Genomic DNA, 25,357 nt, shown 5'->3' with positions numbered 1-25,357 from the left:
GCACCTCTTTTCCCATTAGACAGTGAATAACTATATTGAGTTTAGCCAACTTACTGGTATGATTCTTTTGGCCTCTAATGCCAGGGCCTCAAAAACCTCTGACCCACTTGATTATGGTGAATGGAAATTTTGTCTGAGTGGGGTCAAGTGGGACGAGGAAAGCTGTTGGTTACCTCTCTAGAGGGAATAAATATAGGAAGGCAGGGAGCAGAGCAGCCCAGTTCTTGTTTCTTTCTCAAGAGTGGGACTCGAACTGCCAAAACAGCTATATTTTTCCTGGGATGGGGAGGAGGGATGGAAGAACAAAAAGGCCACTAATCCTTTGAGACCAAGAGGGAGGAGCTGGAGAACAGAATGCTCGGTTCAGAGGAGGAAAATCTGGGAAGCTGTAGGCCTCTTGTACTACCAGGAGGATAGCAACTCGCTCCTAAGTCCTAGACTGCAGGCTGAAAAGAGGACCTCTGCAAAGAGGTAGGGGGCAGAATTGATTTATGGGTTTGGAGTGTGGGAGTGAACGTGTGTCAATCTAGTGTAAGAAAATAAAACAATAATTAGTAAAATGGAGGTGGGGGGAGAGAATTGGGCGGTAACACACTCTTTAATTTTATCCAGGCTAGTATGGAATTATTCCTTCAACATTTGCCTAACTACATACAAAATACTACATTAAGAGAACATTAAGGTTGCAAAGTCAAACACTGAAAAGTGAGGAAATGCCAGAATTAAGGTTGCCTATCTAACCTTAATGTGGCCTCCTTGTTAAATGTTACAATTGATTTTCATGTTTTGTACTTTTGCATTGTAGTGCACACTTAACTGCATACATATTAATACTTTTTTTTAATTTACAGGTGTTTCCATTTCAAGAAACATTATTGTGACCAGTTTGATGCTAAAGAACATCTTTAACAGAAGTTTTTATAGATGTGATAAACTTTTAATACCAGAATGGCTCACATAAGAATACTAAGACGATTGTTTAAGAAACTGTTTTCCCACTGGAAGCTTTGGAAGTTTAGCATTGTTGTTTTTGTTTTTCTAGTATTTTTGTTTTTGTTACAAAGAGAAGTAGGTGTTCAAGACGCTGAACATGAACCAGGGATTGAACCAATTGTGGGAAAGAAAAGTGATGTACTAGGTTTCATGTTAAATGCTGTGAACAATATTAAAGGTGCAAAGCCAAAAATGCAGATAAAAGCACCTGTTAGGCAAACCAATATTCCTGGAGAGAGACACTGTTTGCCAGGACATTATACACTAGGAGAACTGAAACCTTTCTTAGAGCGACCTCCTCAGGACCCCAATGCCCCTGGAGCTTCTGGTAAAGCATTCAAAGCTATCAATTTAAGCCCAGAAGAGGAGAAGGAGAAGGCGCATGGGGATGAAAAACACTGTTTTAATGCTTTTGCAAGTGACAGAATTTCTTTGCACCGGGATCTTGGACCAGACACTCGACCTCCTGAGTATGTTGAAATCCATACATTGAGAATAACATAATTATCAAACATAGAGAGACACAGCATATTCTCAGAGCAACTTGGGCAGCATTTAAATACACTGAACACTGCAAACAGATGTCATATAACAGGGGTCGGCAACCTGCGGCATGCGTGCCAAAGACGGCACGTGAGCTGATTTTTAATGGCACGTGTCTGCCTGCCGGGGTCCCGGCCCCACTCAGCCCCCCTCCCCCGCCCACCGCTCTCTCCTCCAGGGGCAGGAGGCAGAAGCTTGGTCCTGCCAGCAGCCAAGCTCCCCCCCTCCCCCGCTTCTTCCCCCAGTGTGGTGCTTTCCTACGCCGATCAGCTGATCACCCTTGCCAGGGGGAGGGGGAGCAGAGCCGCAGCATGCTCACTGCTCCGAGGAGGTGGCAGAGAAGAGGTGGGGACGGGGCCCTGGGGAAGGAGGTGGGGACGGGGCATATCCCCTCCAGCCCCCTGCCGTGAGCACCCCCACGAGCCGAGCACCCCAGCCCTCTGCCCTGACCCCTGAACCCCCCCATCTCACACACACCCAGCCCTCTGCCCTGACCCCTACACCCCCTCACACACCTCCAGCCCCCATTCTGAATTCTGCACACCGACACATACCCAGCCCTCCCACAACCCATACCTGACTCTTGCACCCCCCCACATCCCCACCCTGAGCACCAAACGGGAGCTCCTGCAAACCCCCCCCCCCCCCCACACACACACACACATTCCCACCTGCACCCCCGGTCTGGGGTCCCGGCTGCTGGCCCCTTGCCAACCAGGGTCCGCAGGCTCAGGGGCAGCTCCAGGCACCAGTGCACCAAGCATGTGCCTGGGGCGGCAGGCCGTGGGGGGCGGCCTGCCAGTGGCCGTGAGGGCGGCAGGCAGGGGCTTTCGGCAGCATTCCTGCGGGAGGTCCATCGGTCCCGCGGTTTCGGCGGCAATTCGGCGGTGGGTACGCAGTAGCAGTAGAAGTGATTTTTTTGAGAATGGAGCGTGGAAGGATTTTGCAGCGTCCCTTTCTTTGTAGTTCCTCTTCTCCGTTGTCCAGAAGTTATGTAGCTTCCGTCCTCTCCTGCTGCTTCTCCTCAACCCTCCCAGTCATGGGTAAACTATGCCACATAATCTTTTCTTCCATTACATCATTGGGAGTTGTCTGCTGGGTACACTGAGCCCTCAAGTGTTGTAGGCCAGCAGATCTGGGACTTGTGCTCCTGCTTTGCACTTGTACACAATTCCATTTAAGTATCTTAAAGAACTTTAAAACGTCAATGCATTAAGCTTCATCTCTTCTGTGAACAACCCGACTTACAGATGGGGATGCTGAAATACAGGCTACATAAGTGGCACAGGCAGGAACAGAACCCGTATCTGACTCCCAGTTTGGTAATTTTCAGTCCCAGACCATTCTTATTTTCAATAAACGCAAACATTTTTATCTGGGGTAAAAGACCAAATTAAAAGTTTTTCTTTTTTGTTTTGTTGCTGAGTTGTTGCCTGTTATGTGGCTTTATTTGTGTGCGTATTGTTTTGAAATTAGGAGTTGTTAAACTATATCTTTTAGATGAAGATAGTTTCTTTCTGGATAGTATACATAAATGAACTTTAATATTAGCCTTGATTTGTTAAGACATCTTGTTTGTAATGTCATGTAGACAGCCAACATTTTTAGGAACATAGGAGTGCTGTACTGGCTCAGACCAGTAGTTTGTCTAGTCCAGAAGTCTGTATCCAACAGCGGCCAGTACTAAATGCTTCAGAGGAAGGTGCAAGAAATTATTTGGTATGCAGGTATAGGTGCAGTTATAGACAATGCCCCCAAGGAAAGTCTTCTCCTAATCCTTAGTAGTTAGAGCCTGGTTATGAAGGAGAGTGTAAATTCCTTCCAAAACATTTGATTTTTCCTCCCCTTCCACTCCCAGTATTTACTATTATAACTCTGGATATTCTTATTATGCATCTTAATGTCTATACCCTTCTAAGCTCTTTGACTCAATGACTTCCACAGACTGACTGACTGCATTCCAGAAAGTATTGTCTTTCAGTATGCCACCTTCCAGTTGAATTGAATGTCCCCTTAAATCTATAATGCTCACTTCAGTGATTAGTAAGTAATAATAATGCCTATGAGAAACTGGATGAGTCAAAACCTGCATGCACAATTCCTATTGACTTCCATGGGTGATATATGGTTGTATCCAAGAGGAAAACTGGACTCTATTTCAAAGGTACTTGACATTCCTGGGGTCAGAAGTGACTTCATTGCCCAAATAGATATTCATGAGGTATTAAGAATTGGCCATCAAGAATTCTATTTGAGATGCTGTATGACACTTTCCATTTCTTTATTTTCCAACGTTTGGATGGAACTAGAAATTATAAGAGGGGAAAAAATAAAATGTCAGTAATTTCTCTGTTACAAAAAGGGTGTTTTTTTAAAGACTGAATTAGAGTTCATATTAAATTTTATATAATGTCTAAAATCTCTTTTAATCTTTAGATGTATTGAGCAAAAATTTAAACGTTGCCCACCACTGCCTACTACAAGTATCATAATAGTTTTTCACAATGAAGCATGGTCTACTCTGCTAAGAACTGTTCACAGTGTGATGTATACTTCCCCTGCCATACTCCTAAAAGAAGTTATTTTGGTGGATGATGCCAGTGTAGATGGTAAGAATTTTTTTTTTTCAAATCTTACTTTTCTAATTAATCCATGTTAAGATTACATTCGGGATTAATCAGTCCGTGACATCGGTTTTGCATCAATAATGGTTAGAAAGAATGAGAGAGACCGTTATCTCTTTGCTTAGTGTGTGTGTTTCAGTTTGTAAACACTTGTGTGTGTAATTAAGTTTACTTAATTAGTTTTAATACTCACATGCAAGATAGAAAATAGAAGGTTTTTCTCCCTTCTGTTTTTAACTCCATTTGGCAAATATGGATTTCTTGTCTATTCATCCCAGTGTTCTAAGTCTATACCTCCCTAACACAAAGTTTATATGTTTAAATGGTTTATTACTGTTTAAATTGCATAACAGTGCCACTGTGATTAGTGACCACATTAACCCTTGGGGCAACAAGTTATATTGCACTTTGTAGAAAAAGGAGTCCTAGGATAAAGCAACCTACTACTAATCTATGATTATAGGCAATGTTTACAATGATCTGCAAACATTTATACATGTATCCCTCTTTAGGCCTGTAAATGGTCTCATTAAACTAAGTGTTTGACGATAAGGGACAATATGAGAAGAAATGATTACATATTAAAAGGTGGAGCTCTAGGTAATTGTCTAAATAATCACAGGTGCATATACTTTGGATGATTACAAAGCCAATTTTACAAACTTGCATACACTGAATACTGAGGCAGACATCTGAAAGAACACACCTATGGTTGTTTGCAAGTCCACGTATTTGGAATATCAACAAAGTTGGCGATAGGGTGCATTCGGAAGCAGAAGGCCACTTAATATTAATATGGAAGTGAGAAGTTACAAAAACTTAAAAGAAAAATTAAACCTGAGAGGGAAATAAATCTTCTTAAAGATCTTTACCCATCTGTATATTTAGGGCTCCTACTGTGGGTAAACATTGTAGCTCTTGATTGTTTATGCTTGCAAGATGTGCACATGCACCCATATGTACATGCAAAACCTGCACTTATGTGTATTTGTGTATGTAATTTGGGTGGTGAGGTGCACAATTACTGAGTTTGCTTGCAACATTAGGTGATACAAATGCAAAATGCAGGCCTATTGGAAATGTCCCTTGCACTGTGAATGCTTTTATCATTTTTTTTGTAAAGTAGAATCAGTAACGACCAACAGGAACTGCTCTTTAGTAGAAGTCACTCCTGTCAGAGACGAATTCAGGGTTTTTTTTGTTTTTTGTTTTAAGTCTTGCTTCCACATTGCAAAATCCTTTAAAATGTATTTTATTTGGATTGCATACACTTGCATTGGCTTTTGATGCCTACTATAGAATCTTAATAATCACATGGACACAATAGTAATAAAGTTGAATGCAGGCTACCTGTGACAGAAATACTGATTTTATTTTAGTCTCATCTAAATGAAATGGGTACCCATTGTTTTCATCTTTTAAAGCTTTAAGAATTGGGATGGTTTCTCTTTAAATATATATTTTATAAACCTCAAATTCCAAAATATGTTTAATTATAGGCTACTCAGCAAAATTTAACCTTTTCAAAAGTTATATTTTAACATACTAGCATGCAAAGTTGATCGTGACGTTAAAGAAAAAAAATTAAGGAATCTCAGGCAATGGGTTTCTATTGAATACTCTGAAATTTATTTGTCTTTTCAGAATACTTGCATGATAAACTAGATGAATACGTGAAACAATTTCAAATAGTTAAGGTAGTCCGACAAAAGGAAAGAAAAGGTCTAATCACTGCAAGATTATTAGGAGCTTCAGTAGCAACAGGAGAGACGCTCACTTTTTTGGATGCACATTGTAAGTACATCTGTGCTACTTGTATGATATATAGTAGTAGTATTTAAAATATCAAATATTTAGGAAACTATTGTGTTCATTTTATAAACCATCGTTTTCAATTTTACTTTGTTTTAATTTCCTTCTCAGTGTTAGAAATGTAAACTTTGCCAAATTTACCTTTAATATAAAATAAGCCTGGCGAAAGTTAATGTAATGCTGTCTAGAACAGTGCTTCTCAAAGTCAGGCCGCCGCTTGTTCAGGGAAAGCCTCTGGTGGTCCGGGCCGGTTTGTTTACCTGCCGCTTCCGCAGGTTCAGCCGATCGTGGCTCCCACTGGCCGCGGTTCGCCGCTCCAGGCCAATGGGGGCTGCGGGAAGGGCGGTCAGCACATCACTCGGCCCGCGCTGCTTCCCACAGCCCCCATTGGCCTGGGACAGCAAACCGCGGCCAGTGGGAGCCGCAATCAGCCAAACCTGCGGACGCGGCAGGTAAACAAACCAGCCTGGACCACCTGGGGCTTTCCCTGAACAAGCGGCGGACCGGCTTTGAGAAGCACTGGTCTAGAAGAAGTGCTCAGTTGCTTGTGCCAGGGACTCTAAAGAGTTGACAAAATTGTCTAACTAAGCTTGGAGTCTGGACGAGGAAAGGGGGAGCATAGGCTCTGGAGGGTTTGCATGTTCATTCTGATGAACTATAGCATTTCTGAGTGCTTTATAAACATACATTAATTGTCATAACCTTCCTGTGCAGTAGCTAAGTACAGTTATTCCTATTTTACATATACAGAAATGGTTGCAGAGAGAGATTAAGTGACTAGAGTAAGAGGGTGTCAGTGTCTGAGCTGGGATTGAACCCAGGAGTCTCTTGCTATTGGTCCATGCTAGTTCACTAGAGCTCTCATACTGCCGAGCTAACTCTCCTTGGAACCCTCGGCTACAGTGGTAGCTAGGGTTATCAACTTTGGTTGGATGAATTCCTGGAGGTTTCATTGCATGACATTATCTTTAATTCCTGGAGACTCGAGGACAATCCTGGAGAGTTGGCAACCCTAGTGGTAGCTCATCAGGAAGCAGCAAGGTTGTAGGCAGTTGGTGGTAGCTGAGAAGGAGCTTCTTGTGGATCTTGGGTACCATCAACCACTTATAGCATAGCCTACTACTACTGTGAATTGATTTGGGGGTCTTGCTAAAACTGTGAGATCCATGGCTGTGGGGGTTTCATGAATTGCAAAGGCCATAAGCAGGTATATATGGTGAGTAAGTAATTTATAAATTTTAACAGTGACAAACTTTCAGATATGATGATCAGTTTATATTGGCTTACATTTAAGGCTCTCTTCCCATTTGAATTGTTAACTATTAAGAAAGTACTAATCAACACTTACTTTTTAAATAGGCACATAAATAACATTAGTCAGCTAGATCATACTAGTGAAATTCGATGCAAGAGTAGGAAAATCTTTTAAAAAGAATTTCTAGCATAATCAAGAATTATTTACCAAGTATTTTAATGTTCATGAAACATTACAAATTCTAAAATGATTGTTATGGAAAATCATTCCAAAATGCTTAATGTTGTAGTTATGTTCCTGAAAAATGCGACTTTAAGTGAAACGATGCTAAGTGAATCCAATTTCCCCATACGAATTCATGTAAATCGGGGGGGTTAGGTTCCAGGGACATTTTTTTTCACCAGACAAAAGATATATATATATATATATATATATATATATATATATATATATATATATATATATATATATATATACACATACACATACTATAAGTTTTAAACAAACAATTTAATATTGTACACAGCGATGATGATTGTGAAGCTTGGCTGAGGTGGTGAAGTCAGAGGGTGGGATATTTCCCAGGGAATGCCTTACTGCTAAATGATGAACTAGCTTTTGGCTGAGCCCTCAAGGGTTAACCCATTGTTGTTAATGTAGTCTCACACTCTACAAGGCAGCACAAATGGAGGGAGGGGAGACAGCATGGCAGACAGAGACACACACCCTGTGTGTGAGAGAGAGAGATGCACATTGCCCCTTTAAGTAAGCTGACCCCACTCTAAGTACACTGCCTTGTTAAATAGATAAGCAAGTTGAGACAGCAGCTGCTCCCAGGAAGCTCCCTCCATCCTGAGTCCTGTTTGTGTCGTGTGGCCCCCCAATGGAGATGGTGTAAGTGGGGTTCAGGAGCAGGGGGGAGGGGCACACCCTGACATTAGCCCCCCTCTCTCCTGCCCCTCCCTGCACAGCAAGCAGAAGGCTCCTGGGAGCAGTTCCAAGGCAAAGGGCAGGAGCAGCACATGGCAGTGGGGGGAGGGACAGCTGCACTGCAGGCAATTGATAGCCTGCTGGGCGGCTGCTGCACAGGAAACTTAGGGGAGCTGATAGGGGGGCTGCCGGTCCACCCTGGTTCCAAGATCCACCCTGGTCCCCACCAGCTAGTTTCAACGGGCTGCTCTTCGTGCAAGCAGTGGACAAAGCAGGCGGCTACCAAACGAAGTTATAAGGGAGCATTGCACAACTTTAAACGAGCATGTTCCCTAATTGATCAGCAAAGTAACAAAGAAAGAACGTATATTTTGTTTCTCAGTTACTTAGAATTGCATGTTCGAAATAAATTTTTTTGATTCACATCACACTTGATGTCACAACTTATAGGGCTGAATCTTTCATTAATTATCTTCAGCCTTAGCTCTTTGATTGCAGACTGTCTTTCACTGTGTCTCTCTTGTTCATGCCTGCTCTCATCCCAGGGCCTAGCCCAATCTTCACTTTACTCTGTCCTCCTCCTGGCCCCTTTTCTTCGAAAAAGTTTGTTTTGCTATTTTTATTTTTTTTAATGCCAGCACTTGCTTTTTTCCCTCCAGACACATGATCACTTATGCCAAAATCTAAGTCCACTCAGCAAGGTCCGCTTAGGTGCCTCTAAGCTAACATTTAATCTTTTAAAGAAAAAAAAGTGTGGATTCTACAAAACATGACTGTTCAATAATAGTCCCTTAATTATACTTTCATTGTGAAGAAAAATTCCAGTGCTTCATTTAATTAATTCTTTTCTCTCCTGCCCCTCATTCCCATAGGTGAATGTTTTTATGGCTGGTTAGAGCCATTGTTGGCACGAATAGCTGAGAACTACACTGCTGTTGTAAGCCCTGATATTGCATCCATAGATCTTAATACTTTTGAATTCAGCAAGCCTTCTCCTTATGGACATAACCATAACAGAGGAAATTTTGACTGGAGTTTATCATTTGGATGGGAATCTCTTCCTGAACATGAAAATAAAAGAAGAAAAGATGAAACCTATCCAATTAGGTAAACAGTTGAGCTTGTAGAATATTTGAAATTCTTCACTTTGCAAATGGTTTGCTAAAAAAGTTCTAATTAGCAACTTCTAAACAAAGCATTTCTTTGCCTGAGGATGGGAATAGCAGCACTGGAATCAGAAGTCTTAATATCTTATGATTTGAGGTCTTTCACTTATTGGAATATTTTCTCTAGATTTTATTTTTTTTACAAATCAGATTTTTACAAACAACTTTAAAATGATAAATATAAACACATTGTCCTTCTCCAGTAGATTTTGTTTGTAATTTCCCATAATTGCTTCCAGCAATGGAAGCAGTGTTAGTCTGCCTACGTGAGCACTTCTATCAGTTAAATTTTTAACTACTACATCATCTAATTCTGTTCTGAATGGAGTTAGATAATGTGGTGGTTAGAATGCCAGTATCCTGTCTATGCTAGAACTCCCAATGGTGGATCTGCAGCTACAAGAAATTTGAGAGAAAAATGCTAGTGTAGACACAGTTAGTCTCCATAACGTATACTGGTTGAAACTGTCTCATTGTAAGGCACTTATTTAAACTCATACTGGGGCATAGTACTGTTTCACAGCAAGGTAACAAAAATATAGCAGAACCATCCCATGTACGTTAACAGAAAAACTAGACAAAGGAGGACTAATAGGGTATAAATGTGGGTGGAGTGAAAATAATTTTCCTGAAATGCAAGTATGTTTTCTGTTTTCTCTCTCTCTTTTTCTGGTGTTTAGTTCTAAAGTTCATTGCATTGGTTTGTTTAAGTGCCATCCATCCTGATATCTTAAAGAACTCTTGATGTCTTGTCTGTCATAACTCATTAGTAATGGCTAATTATTATATGCCTATTTATAGTGTTTTGTACCTTTCATCGTGGGAATGTAAAATAGACTTGAATGACACGCGCATTGAAAAGGTGGAGGGCGGGGGGGAAAGAGAGGAGGAAATACATACTTTTCATTAGCTCTGCTGCCCGGACATCAGCTTTTTCTGTTTGCTCATATTTCACATCTTGAAATGCTTCAAGAATTAAAAAAAAAAAACCTTAAGTGGGGACTTTATGGATGGTGGCAAGTTTGTTAAAATGTCCAAACTGAGAAAACAAGCTTGTTGTGTGTGCTGCTCATCATCTTACAAAGATGGCAGACACCCATATCCATCAACTACTATGTCCATAATAATAATTTCTATATTTAGAAAGTACTTTTTTGGCTTTCAAAATGTTTTGTAAATAAAAGTTTAGATGTGCTACACAAACATTTTGATACAATTGAAGAACCTCTTAAACTGATGAGAGAAATAGCCTAAAAGTTATTTATGGCTACTGATCCAGAAAGTTCCACATCTGCATAAGACTATTTTTCTTACATCTTCCGCAGAGTGACATGAACTGATGTTGCACCCTTCAGAATAAAACCAGAATTAAAATATTAAGGATCACCGAGAAGATGGCAAATGGGCAAACGGACCCTTTTTAATATGGTTTAAGAAATTTTTCTGAGCAATCCTTCTCAGAGACAATATAACTGAATTCTGGTAGAAGAATACCCACAAAGAAAGGTGCATCTCCCCCAAATTCCAGAACAGCTGGGGTGCTTCGTATCATGGTACTGAATAGTCATACCTGGCCAGGCTTTAGGCTGAGTACCAGTATGGAATAACACACATAGTGGTTGATCTCAATACATTGGAGAAAGGCCAGACATCTTTACTGATGCTCTCTGCCCTTTCAGCAATTTTTTGTCTGTTCATTGGATCACAAGGTGCTGCCAACACAGTTTAGTTACTTACAGGGATGGAAAAATGCATAAAGTTAACTAATGACCTGTCTACCTAGGAAAATTTATTGATATAAATATACAGCTATAGTTATTCTAGCATAACTCCTTGTTTGAACACTTATTCTGGCATAAGAATGCCTTTTTCCAGTTTAGTTTGTTGTTCTGGAATAAGCATATGCACACAGGGAATTACACTAGTATAACTGCAGTGGTATAATTATGCTAGTGAATTTCCCCAGGTAGAGAAGCCCTTCAGCCAGTTTAAACCTTGCATCAGTAACTTACTTAATGGTTTCTCTTTTTGCAGAACACCTACTTTTGCTGGAGGTCTTTTTTCAATATCGAAAGACTATTTTGAATATATTGGAAGCTATGATGAAGAAATGGAAATATGGGGAGGTGAAAATATAGAAATGTCTTTCAGAGTAAGTTTAGAGATATAATCATATGTCTGGCCTTACATCAGTCCAGTAAATGTGTCCTCAAAAAAACACACAACCCCGCCCCCCATCCCATCCCACCCCACCCTGAAACCACGGTATCAGATGTTTGCCCTAGTTGCCCGATTCACCAGAGAGGTCAAGGACTGAAAGAACATGAAGACTGAGCTATCACTAATCTATGGGCAGAAAATAATAGAATAAATAATAGGCTTGTTCACTATAGTAAGAAAGTGTGTTTGGATTTGATATCCAAAATTTATGCTTCCAACATTCACCTGTGGACTTGAGTTTTGATTAACATATCCCATTTTCTAACGCAACTAGAGCTCTTACCTGGATGTTTAAGATGAAACATTAAAATTGTAAAGTAGATGTTGTTTTTAGACCTTGTAAAAATTCTAACTTCAATGGACTTATACAAAAATACTATCACCAGGTATGGCAATGTGGTGGACAATTGGAGATCATGCCTTGCTCTGTTGTTGGCCATGTCTTTCGCAGCAAGAGCCCCCATACTTTTCCAAAAGGCACTCAAGTGATCACACGTAATCAAGTTCGCCTTGCAGAAGTCTGGATGGATGAATATAAAGAAATATTTTACCGGAGAAACATAGAAGCAGCAAAAATTGTGAAACAAGTAGGTGGTGGTGGTGGTATTAGAAATCACTCTTGCTGCATTGAAAGTTTTGGTGAGCAAAAGTTATTTATTGACAAAAGTATGTAAGACGTCTAGATAGTCTAATCAAAAGTACTAGGCAGGACAATGTTTTATTTGCTCAAATATCTAGTAAATAAAGATAGGTGTTTCACTTGCTCTTGAATTCTGATTGTTTGCTCTTTAAAGACCTATAATTAGAGCGTGTAAGGTAGGGTACTCACCACACCTTTGTGTCAAGAGTTCAATGCTGCAAGGGATCCTTGTCACCAGCCTGTCCTGTAGACCGTTATACCTCTCACTGGGTCTTCTGTGGCTCAGTCCTCCAGCCAAGTCCCCTTCCAGGGTAACAACAAGATCCAAAAACCGCTTGGGGTTATTCTTAAGCTTGTCTTTTGGGGTCAGTCTTCAGTCTCACCCTGGGCTTAATATGCTTTCCATTGCGCTTTCGTGCCCCTTCCTCAGGGGCTACTAGGGGAAACCAGGCCCATTCTCTACTCTGGCTTTCAACCCAGGGACCCTGTATGAAGCAGCTAGCTCTGCTCCTTCAGACATGCTGCTGTTTCCCTGCGCCACTTTCTACCTCTAAGCCTCCTTGTGCTGTTTCCCCACACCCTGTGCTTAACACAGCCTCCCTTTGGTTCTCAGGCCCCTAGCTTCTTCCTAGATACTCCCAGCTTCTCCTTTTTCTTCTGAAATAATCCCTCTTTCACTCCATTGAAGTGCTTTTAACTACCCTAACTTAGAACCTCCCCTACAGGAACCTAACCTTCTCCCTGTGGAGCCTCTTGCCTGCTTAAACCCTATCTTTGTCCGCCCCCATGGGTTTCTCTCCATGGAAGAGTCCAGTCTTCTTTCTACTGAAATTCCTTGGATTCCTTATAAGATTCAGGTGCCTAATGATCCTTACCTAAGTCTGCACCCTCAGCCCAGGAGGCAATTAATCTATCAATCACAGGTGCACTAATTGGCTCTTCTGCCTATCACCTATTAGGTAAGGGGTTGAACCCCATCAAAGAGCTGTTTGAAAAATGTTGATTATTAAAAACATATTTTTGTTGGAGTAATAAAAAGTGAAAAATTCGATTTGTTTGTCCCTCGTGTTTTTTCTGCTATCTCAAAAAACAGTTTTTGCAGGCCTTTCATTTTGCCAAATAGCATAATTCCATTTTTACATCACAAAAAAAGTTTTTGTTCATTAATACAGCTGAGACAGCCATTTGCAAGCAAAAAAAAATTGAACTGGCATATTTTTATGAAAATGCTGGAAACTGGTAAATGGTTTCACTGACCAAAATTTGGTGACTTTTTCATAAAGCAATTTTTTTTTTTTAAGCAAATGATTTGTGAAGGGAAAGTTTGTAGAAAAACTACACCTAAGTGCCTGAACAGTGGAAATTTATCAGGCAACCATCAGGCTACTGAAATATCTTTGCCTTGAGATAGAAGAAACACTGACACTTAATTGAAATTGTTTTCTACCGTATCTATTCCATTAGTGGTTCTCAACCTTTTTTCATTTGCAGACCCCTAAACATTTTCAAATGGAGGTGCGGACCCCATTGGAAATTTCAAATGAAGGTCCGGACCCCTTGGAAATCTGGTGTGTGTGTGTGTGTGTGTGTGTGTGTATATATATATATATATATATATATATAGTTGAATTCTGTTCAGTTAGTTTTCAGTCTGTCTTTCGCAGACCCCTTAGACATAGTTTGTGAACCTCAACAGTCCCTGGATCACAGCTTGAGAATCTCTGTACCACATCAAAATATACAGTAAAACATCTAAAATAGAATAATCTGTTTAGATGCATTTTCACATTTATTAATTTTTTTAACAAAGTATCTAGTGGGAGATTGAATCTTGTCCATGTGTACCTTTTTAGGCTGTAAGTTGAACCATGCTTAGTAACATTGGGCCAAATTTATCCCTGATGTAGCCCCACTGACTATTGAATGAATTTGGTCCAATATCCCTTTATTTGACAAAAGTATGTAAGACGTTTCTATTTAACGTCTTACATTAAATAGAATGTAACAGGTTTCTATTTAAAACACAACCTTCTTAGCTAATTGCATATTGTAAAGAAACTGATTATTCATTGTACTAATTGACTTTTATTCTGTTGTTCTAAGGTTCATTTGGGCTTTGTGTTGCCCCTTTGTTGTTTGAGCCCAAGAAATGTGATTTATAGCTGGAAACTGTTCCTTGCACTTGGTTACAGTTATTATCAGGAGTGGCTTGTTCATTTTACTTGTTGCCAATACATTAATTACATTTACCAAACAGGTGATTACCACTCCATAGTAAATACAAATACTTAGGATACGTGTGTCCTGTGTGTGTGTGTGTGTGTGTGTGTGTGTGTGTGTGTGTGTGTGTGTGTTGAAGAGAGAGAGATGAAGAGGGGGAGGAGTCTTACAGCAACAATTTTGTTGCCATTCAATATTGCTATGGACTTTACTTATCATATAACCTCTACTTTTCCCCTTCAGCCAGTTGGTCTGTCTCTTATCCTTTACACAACAAAAACTTATTTGGGCCCCTGATAAAGAGTCTTCTCTCATTTTCTATACAGTTTCTGATTCTTTCTTGACCTTCCTCATGGTGCAGACTCATAGAAATGTGAAGCTGGAAGGGACCTCGAGAAGTCATCACTAAGGCTGCGAGTTTGTCACGGAGGTCACAGATTCCGTGAGTTTCCGTGACTTCTGCAGGGGCAGCTCAGGCAGCCCCTGCGCCACGCGCACCGGCCGCTGCTGGGGCAGTCTCGGGCCACCACGACCCCTCCTCCCCCCCAGCAGCAGAGTTTGGGTGTGGGAGGGGGCAGGGGGTTGCTGCACCAGATGGGGGTGAGGCGGGCTCTGGGCAGCGCTTAACTGGGGGGCTCCCTGGAAGTGGTGACATCCCCCTTGCTCAGATGCTAGGTGATGACGGGGATTCCTTGGAAGCCTATTCCAAAGCTTAACTACCCTTATAGTTAGAAAGTTTTTCTTAATATCTAACCTAAACCTTCCTTGCTGCAGATTAAGCCTATTAGTTCTTGTCCTAACTTAGTGGACATGGAGAAAAATTAATCACCATCCTCTTTGTAACAGCACTTAACGTATATTTGGTCTGTTAGCATGTCTCCCCTCAATCACAAGACTAAACATAGATTCATAGATTCTAGGACTGGAAGGGACCTCGAGAGGTCATCGAGTCCAGTCCCCTGCCCGCATGGCAGGACCAAATACTGTCTAGACCATCCCTGATAGACATTTATCTAACCTAACCTAACATGTGCTTAGTTGTTGTTGTTTTTAGCCTTTGCTCATAGGTTAGGTTTTTCTAAAAGTTTTTTTGTTTTGTTTGTGTTTTTGCTCTCCTCTGGACTTGCTTCATTTTGTCCACATCTTTCCTAATGTGTGTCACCCAGGACTGGACACAGTACTCCAGCCGAAGCCTCACCAGTGCTGAATAGAGTGGGACAACTACCTCCCTGGTCTTACATACAACACTCTCTTGTTAATACATCCCAGAATGATATTAACCTTTTTTTGCAGCTGCATCACATTGTTGACTCTTCTTCAATTTGCGATCCACTATAATCCCCAGATCCTTTTCAGCAGTACTACCACCTAGCCAGTTATTCCCCATGTTATAGTTGTGCATTCGATTTTTCTTTCCTAATTGAAGTACTTTGCACTTATCTTTATTGAATTTGTTCTTGTTGAATTCAGACCAATTCTCCAATTTGTCAAGGTCATTTTGAAATCTAACTCTGTCCTCCAAAGTGCTTGCAACTCCTCCTCCAATTTGGTGTCATCTGCAGATTTTATAAGCACACTCTGCAGCTATTATCCAAGTCAAGACTAACCCCATGCACGCCCCACTAGATACGCCTTCGCAGTTTGACAGCAGCACTCCCTGCTTAGCAACGAACAGAAGGTATTCCTTCATTAGTTTTGTATCGGAGATCAGAACAGAAGCAGTTTAATGCTGTGTTTTATTTCATGAACAGTACATACACACAGCATTAAACTGCACTGCATATGTGTGTGTCTTCCACTACATTGCCTTACTTTGACAGCCTCACATTTACACTTAGACTAATTTATTGTTAACCTAATATAATGTGTTGGATTTTCTTAACGTAATCAGTATTACGTTTCCCTGCTCCCTGTTGCCATTGAGGACCCTTACAGCACTGCTTCAGAGGAAGCATGGGTTTGCTCTGCCCGTAGCAGTTGGAAGTGTGTGCAAGAGGTCAACGGTGCTTTGTCTCTATAAGTCTAATAGATGCAATTTTTATGTATTAAATGTATTGCTGTGTTTTGTTTAAACCCAGTATTTTTTTAGATTTAAATATTAAACTCAAACACTTGTTTAGTGCTACTCCCCAGGACATCTCCCAGACAGTTATATAAATCTAATTTGTTATTGTTTTGGGGTGTTTTTTCCCAACAGAGCACATTTGGAGACATCTCAAAAAGACTTCATTTAAGGCAGCGGCTACAGTGTAAAAATTTTACTTGGTATCTAAATAATGTTTATCCTGAGGCATATGTACCAGACCTGAATCCTCCATTATCTGGATTTGTGAGTGTATTTCCAATTTTGGTTAATTTCTGTTTCACTATATAATCCTACCACTGAAGTTTGCCTGATTTCAACCCTAAAGTAGTATAAACAACAGTACTAGCAAGTTTAATTCAGTTATTGTTAGCATGATTCTAGAATTTCCCTGACTAGTGTGGGAATTCTTTTCTCCAAATTTTGCTAGAAGAACATTCTTTAGACTCATTCTTTAAGCTTGTGTATACTTGTATTTTTTATGAAAATCTCCCTCATGACTAGCACTGATGTAGCTCCACAAGTGCACTTTTTACTTGACTGATCTTTCACAACCCTGTTCAGATGGTAGGAACATTAGTACTCCTACAGTTTCTAGCTCTGAAGTGGCTGCAGCAGCAGTGTTAATTAAATGGTGAGAGGTTTTCCAGAAATTGTCAGTATAAATGCAACTTTAGATGGTCTGTAACATGGTTTTCAGAGAGAAATCCCTGCTCAAACTGATGAGGGAAACTGTGCTAGAATCCTGTTTTAGCTTTTCCCACAACTGTCTTTGGCTCCTTCCACACTGTCTCTTGCATGTGGATTCTTTCTCAGCACTTATCTATAAGGCCATCATGTTTTCCTGCACCATATTACTCCTCATGTGTTATAGTCCTATAAGATATTAGCCTACTAATATTGGCTAAGTTCAGGTGCATTTGGGAGTAGTTAATGTTTATTGTAAACTATTTTGTTTTAGCTTTCTCATACAACCTTAATAGGTTGCTTGCCTTCTTATATTGCCAGCTGTTCAGAATAGAGAATATGTCTTCCTGAGTGTGTGGACAATGCCTAACCTATTGTGGGTACTATCAGAATACAATAATGAGGTTTAGTCTAGCAAAGATTTAACTTCTTGTGTGGACAGGGTTGTACATTTAAAGATATAACTTTAAGTAAAATAGCTGTTTACTCTTTTTAATTGTTGGCAAGTTTTAAATAACTTAGTTATATGCAAAAATAACTTGTTTTCTTCAGTTAAAAAATGTAGGTAGACGTCTATGTCTAGATGTTGGCGAAAATAACCATGGTGGCAAACCATTGATTATGTATACCTGTCATGGACTTGGGGGAAACCAGGTAAAATGTTGTTATACTTAATTTCTTTCGCAACTGGTCCACACAGATATAACATATCCCTATGCAAAGCTTAATTTTCCTTCTAGTAGTTTTGGCATACATATTTTAGTATGAAGATAAGCTAATTGTTTTTGTTACCTATATTATTCTTGCATGAGAGGACAGTAAATATAAAAATTGTAAGGAAGTTTCTGTGATCTTTCACTGTTATGGTTCAGATCTCCAAAATTGCTTGCACAAAAACTGCACATGTAACTTTAGACAGACAAATACCCAGGCGCATTCATGCAAGTGAGAAATTGCATACACATACAATGGTATTTTTACCGTAGAAGTGGTTTGAAATTAGTTAAAAGAAATAACTTTGGGTATCCTCACCTATAATAGCAGAAGCTGACACTGTAATAATTGCAAACTGTATTACAGAGGACCTTTTTTTTTTTTTTTTTTTTTTTTTTAATTTAGAAAATTGTTGGTGCAAATTTCTAGTATAACTATATTCTCAGGAAGAATTGAACCTCCATTTCTGAGTCTGGGCTATTCAGTAGGCCTTCCTTTAGTGGAATTTACAGGGGCAGTTGGATGAAAAAATTTCTGGACACATGCAGAAAGTGCACAGAATAGATATCTCAGCCACATGACACCAGTTCACTGCTCTGTCATGCAACTTGCAGTTCTTCCTCATTTGACTTCTCTGCTACAGAAACACTTCTTTTTCCTCACTTTTCCTTTGTAAATGTTATCTTGATTCTTCTTTTCTCTTATTCTTCCTCCTACTGCTTCTTTCTCTGTCACCAGGACTCGCGCTGTCAAGGAGGAAGCCGGTGGGAAACTGTCAGTGGGTGATCGAACAGCCAGACCTGAGCTACCTGCCCTGTCATGCTTACAGCCTCATAGTGGGAGGTCAGAGTGGTCTGCCCTGTGCCAATAAAAATCTAGCTTTTTGAGAAATATAACATTTTAAATTGCTGAATTTCCCAACAGGAGCTCTCCTTGACACACAGCTCTTGGGGCACGAATTGCCTTTTAATGTGTGTTACAGCACAGTGCATCTCTGATACTGAGTCCTCTAGCCACTACTGTAGCGTTAAAAAACAAAACAAAAAAGAACTGTCTATGCTGCTTTCTTAAATGCTGCCTCACACAGTCATTAGTAGTAAATGTTACTAAAAACACTGTAAACATCAGTACATTGAATAAAAATAGTTGTAACTGACAAGTTATCTCACTGCTGATTTGATACACCTCTACCCCGCTATAATGCGACCCGATATAACACGGGTTCGCGTATAGCGCGGTAGCAGCAGGGCTCCGGCTGCTGCAGGGAGCCCCGGGCCCTTTAAATCACCGCTGGAGCCCTGCTGCCCCTACCCCGGGGCTGTGGCAGTGGGGCTCGCCGGCGCTTTAAAGGGTCCGGGGCTCCCCGCAGCGGAGCCTGGAGCTCTTTAAATCACCGCCGGAGCCCTGCCGCCCCTACCCCGATATAACGGGGTTTCAGCTATAACGCGGTAGGGATTTTTGGCTCCTTACGACCGCGTTATAGCGGGGTAGAGGTGTACCTGTTTCTTTTATCAAATCTTTTTTTATAATTCTCTCTTCCTCTTGTTCTCAGTAAAATCATTGGATGTTATCTATGGTATGTTCAGTTGTTAACAGTGTTTAACAGCTGCACAACCTAGGGGGTCTGATCCTGCACCATTAAAGTAAATGGAAATTTTCCCTATTAATTTGAATGAGAAAAGGGCAGTTATAGGTCTTTGCTAGCTGACTTGCTATGTTAGTCTTTTCTATTATACAGCATTTTCCTTTGGATCCCATTCACTATGTTACTTGAGGGATTATGATTCTATATTAATCTCTTTAGCAATTTACACAAGCTTGGTACAAAAGCATGGTATTAAAAGATCTGCCACACAAAGGCATATTCTGCCATATCTACTTTAATAAGTTGTCTTGGTGAAGTGAAGCAAAATTCCACATTTTTTCTGCTCAATCATAATATTCTGAATCTTGTTAAAATTCTTTTAAGATCTGTATTTATTGTAAATGGTGCTGGTAGTGATGTGTGTAGTTAAAGATGCTCAGCACTTCCTAATATAACAATGCATTTTCTGTTGCTTATAAACTTTTCCAAACTTTATTAGTTTGGGTTGAAATTTTCCATGCTGGGTGTCTGCCTCAAGGTGATTTTTTTTATTTCAGCAAAATATGGTACAGCTATATCTCAAAAAGAGATTAGGGAAAAATACTAAACTCCATATTTAGCAACTCAGTGTTTTGGAGCAGGGACTTAAAATATGGAAAGGTGGTCATACTGATGTCAGGGATGTGCCTTTACCATCCCTGTAAAAAGCTGCCAAAATTTGGCTGACTTTTGAGCGTCTAAAATCTCTGTTAAGCATATGCTCAGTAGAGATACGTTAGAGTTTGTGAGCTAAATTCTGTGACTATTCCATGTACACTGCATGCTGCATCCCAGGTCAGCAGGGGCTGGACAGGACTTTCTCTGCAATTGTTCCTCCTGGAGATCAGGGGCCTTTGTGATGTTGGGTACAGGAGCTGAGCGCAAAGAGACTGTTTGTTTTCCCTGTATTCTCCCCCTGCTAGGGCCCAGGTAGTGAGGAGGAGGAAGCTGACTGACTGGAGTGCATAGGAGTGAAGAACCAAACTTAGGGGTGTAGGCTGAGGGGATGGGGGAGACTGGGGTGAAGAGCCTTGGGGAGATGTGGGTGTGGGAGACCGTGACTTGGCGCTGATGAACAGACTGGTATAATGAGGGAGATGAGAATAGAGGAGGCTGGAACTGTAACAAGCACTGGCTGGAAGGGCTAGGTTTTAGGTGGGGACATAGGCAGAATTTTTTTTAATAACTAGAGTACACTCCCATAATAACCCAGGATTCCTGCATCTCCTCATTCCTCTGTGGTCATGAAATGGTTGTGAAACACACTGGCAAAATGTGTGCCTACATATCCTTTTAGTGACTAGCCTCCATAGAGGACAGCAATCTACTATTGTTATCAGTTACTCTATGAAGTCAAGTGGCTGAGATCTGTGCTGTGGACATAAAGGTTATAACCCTGCTAATGAACCAAGTGGGAATCAGTACATTTCCACATGATGAAATTTGTTGTTTTCAGTTGCTTTTTAAAAAAATGGTAGTAAATTACATAGAAAAAATACATTAAAAGTCAAGTAATCAAAAGTGCTAAATTTATGCTTTAATGCTAAAATTAAAGTAGTGCATGCAACCTTAATTTGGCCCCTTTTATGAGGCAGGGTCCTATGGAAAAATAGTAATGTGATCATGTAATAAAAGATTCTATCATAATTCAGGGGGCTGAATTAAGATTGTAACATAGTTTTTTGTGTAATAATTAAAAATACTAGCTGTAATACTTAATACGTTTCCATGTAAGCGAAGTATATGAATATTTTACTTATGTAAATATTTGCATAACATGCATGATAAATATTTGAACCTGGATTCTATATTTAAACTGTTAGATAACAGAATGATACAATGTTGTATGCAATGGTGATGTAGGAGTGTTGGTCCCAGGATATTGGAGAAAGAAGGTGGGTGAGGTAATATCTTTTATTGGACCAACTTCTGGTGGTGAGAGAGACAAGCTATCGAGTTAGTTTTCCAGATCTGAAGAAGAGCTCTGTATAGCTCGAAAGCTTGTCTCTTTCACCAACAGAAGTTGGTCCAATAAAAGATATTACCTCACCCACCTTGTCTCTCTAGAATGATGCAATATATTTTTAAAACTTGACTTGTTTTTGTCATGGAATTTCAAGGGATGAATTTAGTAGCTGTGGTTGCTTGTTCCCACCTAATATATGAAAAAAGGAATTTAATTTTTATTTATATAGTACTTTGAATACTCTGAACACTCTGAGATTCGACATAACATTCAGAAGGAGCTCTGTCTGTATGCTTCTCAAGGACCAGTGCAGCTTCGGGTCTGTAACTACAAAGGTCAAAAAACATTCACCCCTGGAGAAGAGAAGTGGGAACTTCGAAAGGTACTTCCAAGCAATTTATGCAGTAAATAAAGATGCATCTATTTTAATTGAAAGAAAGATTTTTTTGGTCAATTATGAGTTGCTACAGGGTTAGCATGACTTTATTTATAGCAAAAGACAAGAATGGATAGCTCAGCTCTGGGGAAAAAAACATGTATAGACATTTTCACCTTTAGGTTGCAGATTAAAATACAGCCCACTCTGTTGGCTATGCTGTGGCAAATGTAAAATGATGGCCTCAGTCCAGTTCCAGCGGAGAAATGGCCACATCACAAAAAACTTAAACAATTGGTGCGTTAGCACCCATGTTGAACTCTCTTGGCGGAAATGCCAAGGATCAGCTGGGCATAGAGAATGGACTTTTCTTTCAACCCTAGAAGTGGCCCCTCCCTGACAGCTTGATATAAATTTGTGGGACAATGTGGGGCAGTTTGTTGTGCTATTGCATGGTGCTTTACCTGTTTGAATAAATAGGGTTTCAGTCTCTGAGTTTACCTGTTGGGCTCTACCCTAAAAAACTAGCAGTAAATTCACAAAAAATTACAAAAAAATATTTAAACTTACTCTGTGTGCTGTTTTTCTCCCTTCTCCTCTCTAGGATCAACTGTTGTATAATGCAGCATTAAATACGTGCCTAACGGGAAACGGAGAACATCCAAGTTTGGTATCATGTAATCCATCAGATCTATTCCAAAAATGGGTTTTTGGCCAAAACAATTAAGTACAGCTACTTATAAATAGGAAATATTTTGTTAAAAGGAAACATCCGCTTTGTTAAAAAGATACATCTGCCTTGTGAAAAGGATATATCCACTTTAAAACTGTGACCATATATGCACACTTCATTTTTTAAAATGATGCAAAGCTAGCTAATGTAAAATATTCCAAGAGCAATTTTCTTATTTAAAAAAGTATAAAATTGCACAGTTGCAAAGATCCCTTAAGCGTCTGTGTAGAAAATACCAAAGAATATTTTGAGGTCTCCACAGGTAGGAAAAATGTTTACAATATGTTGGAAATGTAATTTCCACAATAAGCTTAGCTTTTTATATATGTTAACCACTGATTTTACAGATATTGTAATCTCCTCTATTTTGGGATAAAGTGTAGGGTTTTATATATTCTCATTTTGTAATGACTGCAGAAAAACTGGTCAATGAAGGTTAGGAGATGGATCTTCGTACAGTGTCTGGAAACTATTGTGCCTTTATAAGTGGTAATATTGTTTTAGCACTCAGTTGTTTGACTTTTCTGCTGACAGTTTCACTTAAAGAAAAGTAAATGAGAAAGGAAAAATTTAAAAACATTCTTAGCACTTCTCTCTCCAATTTTACACACTTAAAACAATATTTGGACCCGGAGATAAAGCCAATGGGAAATCTTAACCCACTCAATTTCTAGCACATCAATCTTTGCTGAATGCAAGAAAAAAATCCTTCAGAATTTTTATTGACGTATGTAATTCATCTATTCTTTAAATGGAAAATATGTATTGTCCTGGTATTAATCTTATATGCTTTTTTTTATTTGAATCCAATACACATTACCATTTTTGCCAGCATTTGTCACAGATTTCCTAAACTGAAGATTTTTTTGTACTTGTTGGTTTTCATAAATTGCAGAACATAAACCTACTCTTTGTTGCTAGCACTCTGTTCATTACTGTTCTTTTATTCTGTCAATAAATGTTACTATATTGTCTGCCTGTCTTAGTGATTCATGTAGTATATACTGTATGGATTTCTAATGCGTATATGCAATTCCTTTTATGTTTTTCCCTTGAGTGTCTGATTTCTGTTTTTAATCATTCAGAAGGAGAGTCCAACTGCATTACAGAATTTTATAATGAAATATTGCCTTTTAATAGAAAATAAATTTGCAAATATAGTTTGGTGATACTCTGGATGCACAGTTGTAGTTTTATTCATATTCTTCCATATGTGTTTTAGAAGTACAGTATTTTTCCTATGTTCTCCCTTGGGTAATTGATTACATAAACTGGTCTTAAACACCTTTAAATCAGAGTTTTCCTCCAAATTTCCCCTTGCATAGGGTTACCATATTTCAGCAAGCAAAAAAGAGGACGGGAGGAGCCCCGCCCTAGCCCCGCCCCCGTCCTGCCCTAGCCCCGCCCCTGCCCCTCCCACTTCCCGCCCCCCGCAGAACCCCCAACCCTCCCCCCCGCTCCTTGTCCCCTGACTGCCCCCTCCTGGGACCCCTGCCCCTAACTGCCCCCCAGGACTCCACCCCCTACCTAAGCCTCCCTGCCTCTTGTCCCCTGACTGCCCCCTCCTGAGACCCTCCCCCCATCCTAACTGGCCCCCTAGGACCCTACCCCCTACCTGTACCCTGACTGCTCCAACCCTTATCCACACCCCCACCCCCAGACAGACCCCTGGGACTCCCACGCCCCATCCAACCACTCCCCACCCCCTGACAGCCCCCCCCCAGAACTCCCGACCCATCTAAACCCCTCTGCTCCCTGTCCCATTGACTGCTCCGATCCCTCTCCCCACTCCTGCCCCCTGACAGCCCCCCCAGAACTCCCAACCCCCCCCCTCGCTCCTTGTCCCCTGACTGCCCCCTCCTGGGACCCCTGCTCCTAACTGCCCTCCAGAACCCCACCCCTACCTAAGCCTCCCTGTTCCTTATCCCCTAACTGCCCCCTCCTAAGACCCCCCCCATAACTGCCCCCCAGGACCCTACCTGTACCCTGACTGCCCAAAACCTTATCCACACCCTCCCCCAGAAAGCCCCCCCCCGAACTCCCGACCCCCCCCGTCTCTTGACTGCCCCATCCAAAACCTCCTTGCCCCTTCTCCGACCCCCTGGCCCCCTTGTTGTTGGCCTTCGCCTAATGTCTCTGTGAACCTGAGCCGTTCGTCCCGGCAGGCTGGCTGGCAGGGGAGGAGGAGCGGGGGAGGAGCTCCAGACTGCCGGAGGCGATCTGCGAATGCAGGGAGGGAGGGAGTGATCTCAGCTGCAGGGGAGAGGAGGAGGGGCTCTCTCTGGCTGTCAGAGCCTCATGTAAGTGGCACCATCCAGCCGGCTGCCCTGTTAGCTGCGCGCGCTCTGCATGGGGGGGTGGGGGGGAGTCCAGACATTTACAAATTCCCCCCGGATGCTATTTTTAGCTCAAAAATCCGGACATGTCCGGGGGAATCCGGACGAATGGTAACCCTACCCTTGCAACTACTTGTACTGCCCCTTTCATAAATGAAAGATATCACTCATAAATGATCTGGAAAAAGGGGTAAACAGTCAGGTGGTAAAATTTGCAGATGATACAAAATTACTAAAGATAGTTAAGACCCAGGCAGACTGCAAAGAGCTACAAACGGATCTCTCAAAACTGGGTGACTGGGCAACAAAAGGGCAGATGAAATTCATTGCTGATAAATGCAAAGTAATGCACATTGGAAAACATAATCCCAATTATACATATAAAATGATGGGTCTAAATTAGATGTTACCACTCAAGAAAGAGATCTTGGAGTC

The 25,357-nt window shown here is 40.8% G+C and overlaps 1 protein-coding gene across 1 annotated transcript; it reads left to right on the top strand.

Moving 5' to 3' along the window:
• The first annotated feature begins 948 nt into the window (after nt 1–948).
• Nucleotides 949–22,580, top strand: GALNT3 (polypeptide N-acetylgalactosaminyltransferase 3). Its single transcript, XM_065413258.1, has 10 exons — nt 949–1,463; nt 3,973–4,145; nt 5,805–5,954; nt 9,030–9,264; nt 11,358–11,475; nt 11,930–12,130; nt 16,601–16,732; nt 17,726–17,827; nt 21,707–21,859; nt 22,458–22,580. Exons 1-10 carry the CDS (start codon nt 949–951, stop codon nt 22,578–22,580), a joined length of 1,902 nt encoding a protein of 633 aa, XP_065269330.1.
• Nucleotides 22,581–25,357: the final 2,777 nt, after the last annotated feature.

This window comes from Emys orbicularis, chromosome 11, assembly GCF_028017835.1.
Source record: "Emys orbicularis isolate rEmyOrb1 chromosome 11, rEmyOrb1.hap1, whole genome shotgun sequence".
NCBI classification, from domain to species: Eukaryota; Metazoa; Chordata; order Testudines; family Emydidae; genus Emys; species Emys orbicularis.
This window is presented reverse-complemented; position numbering and strand designations above follow the sequence as displayed.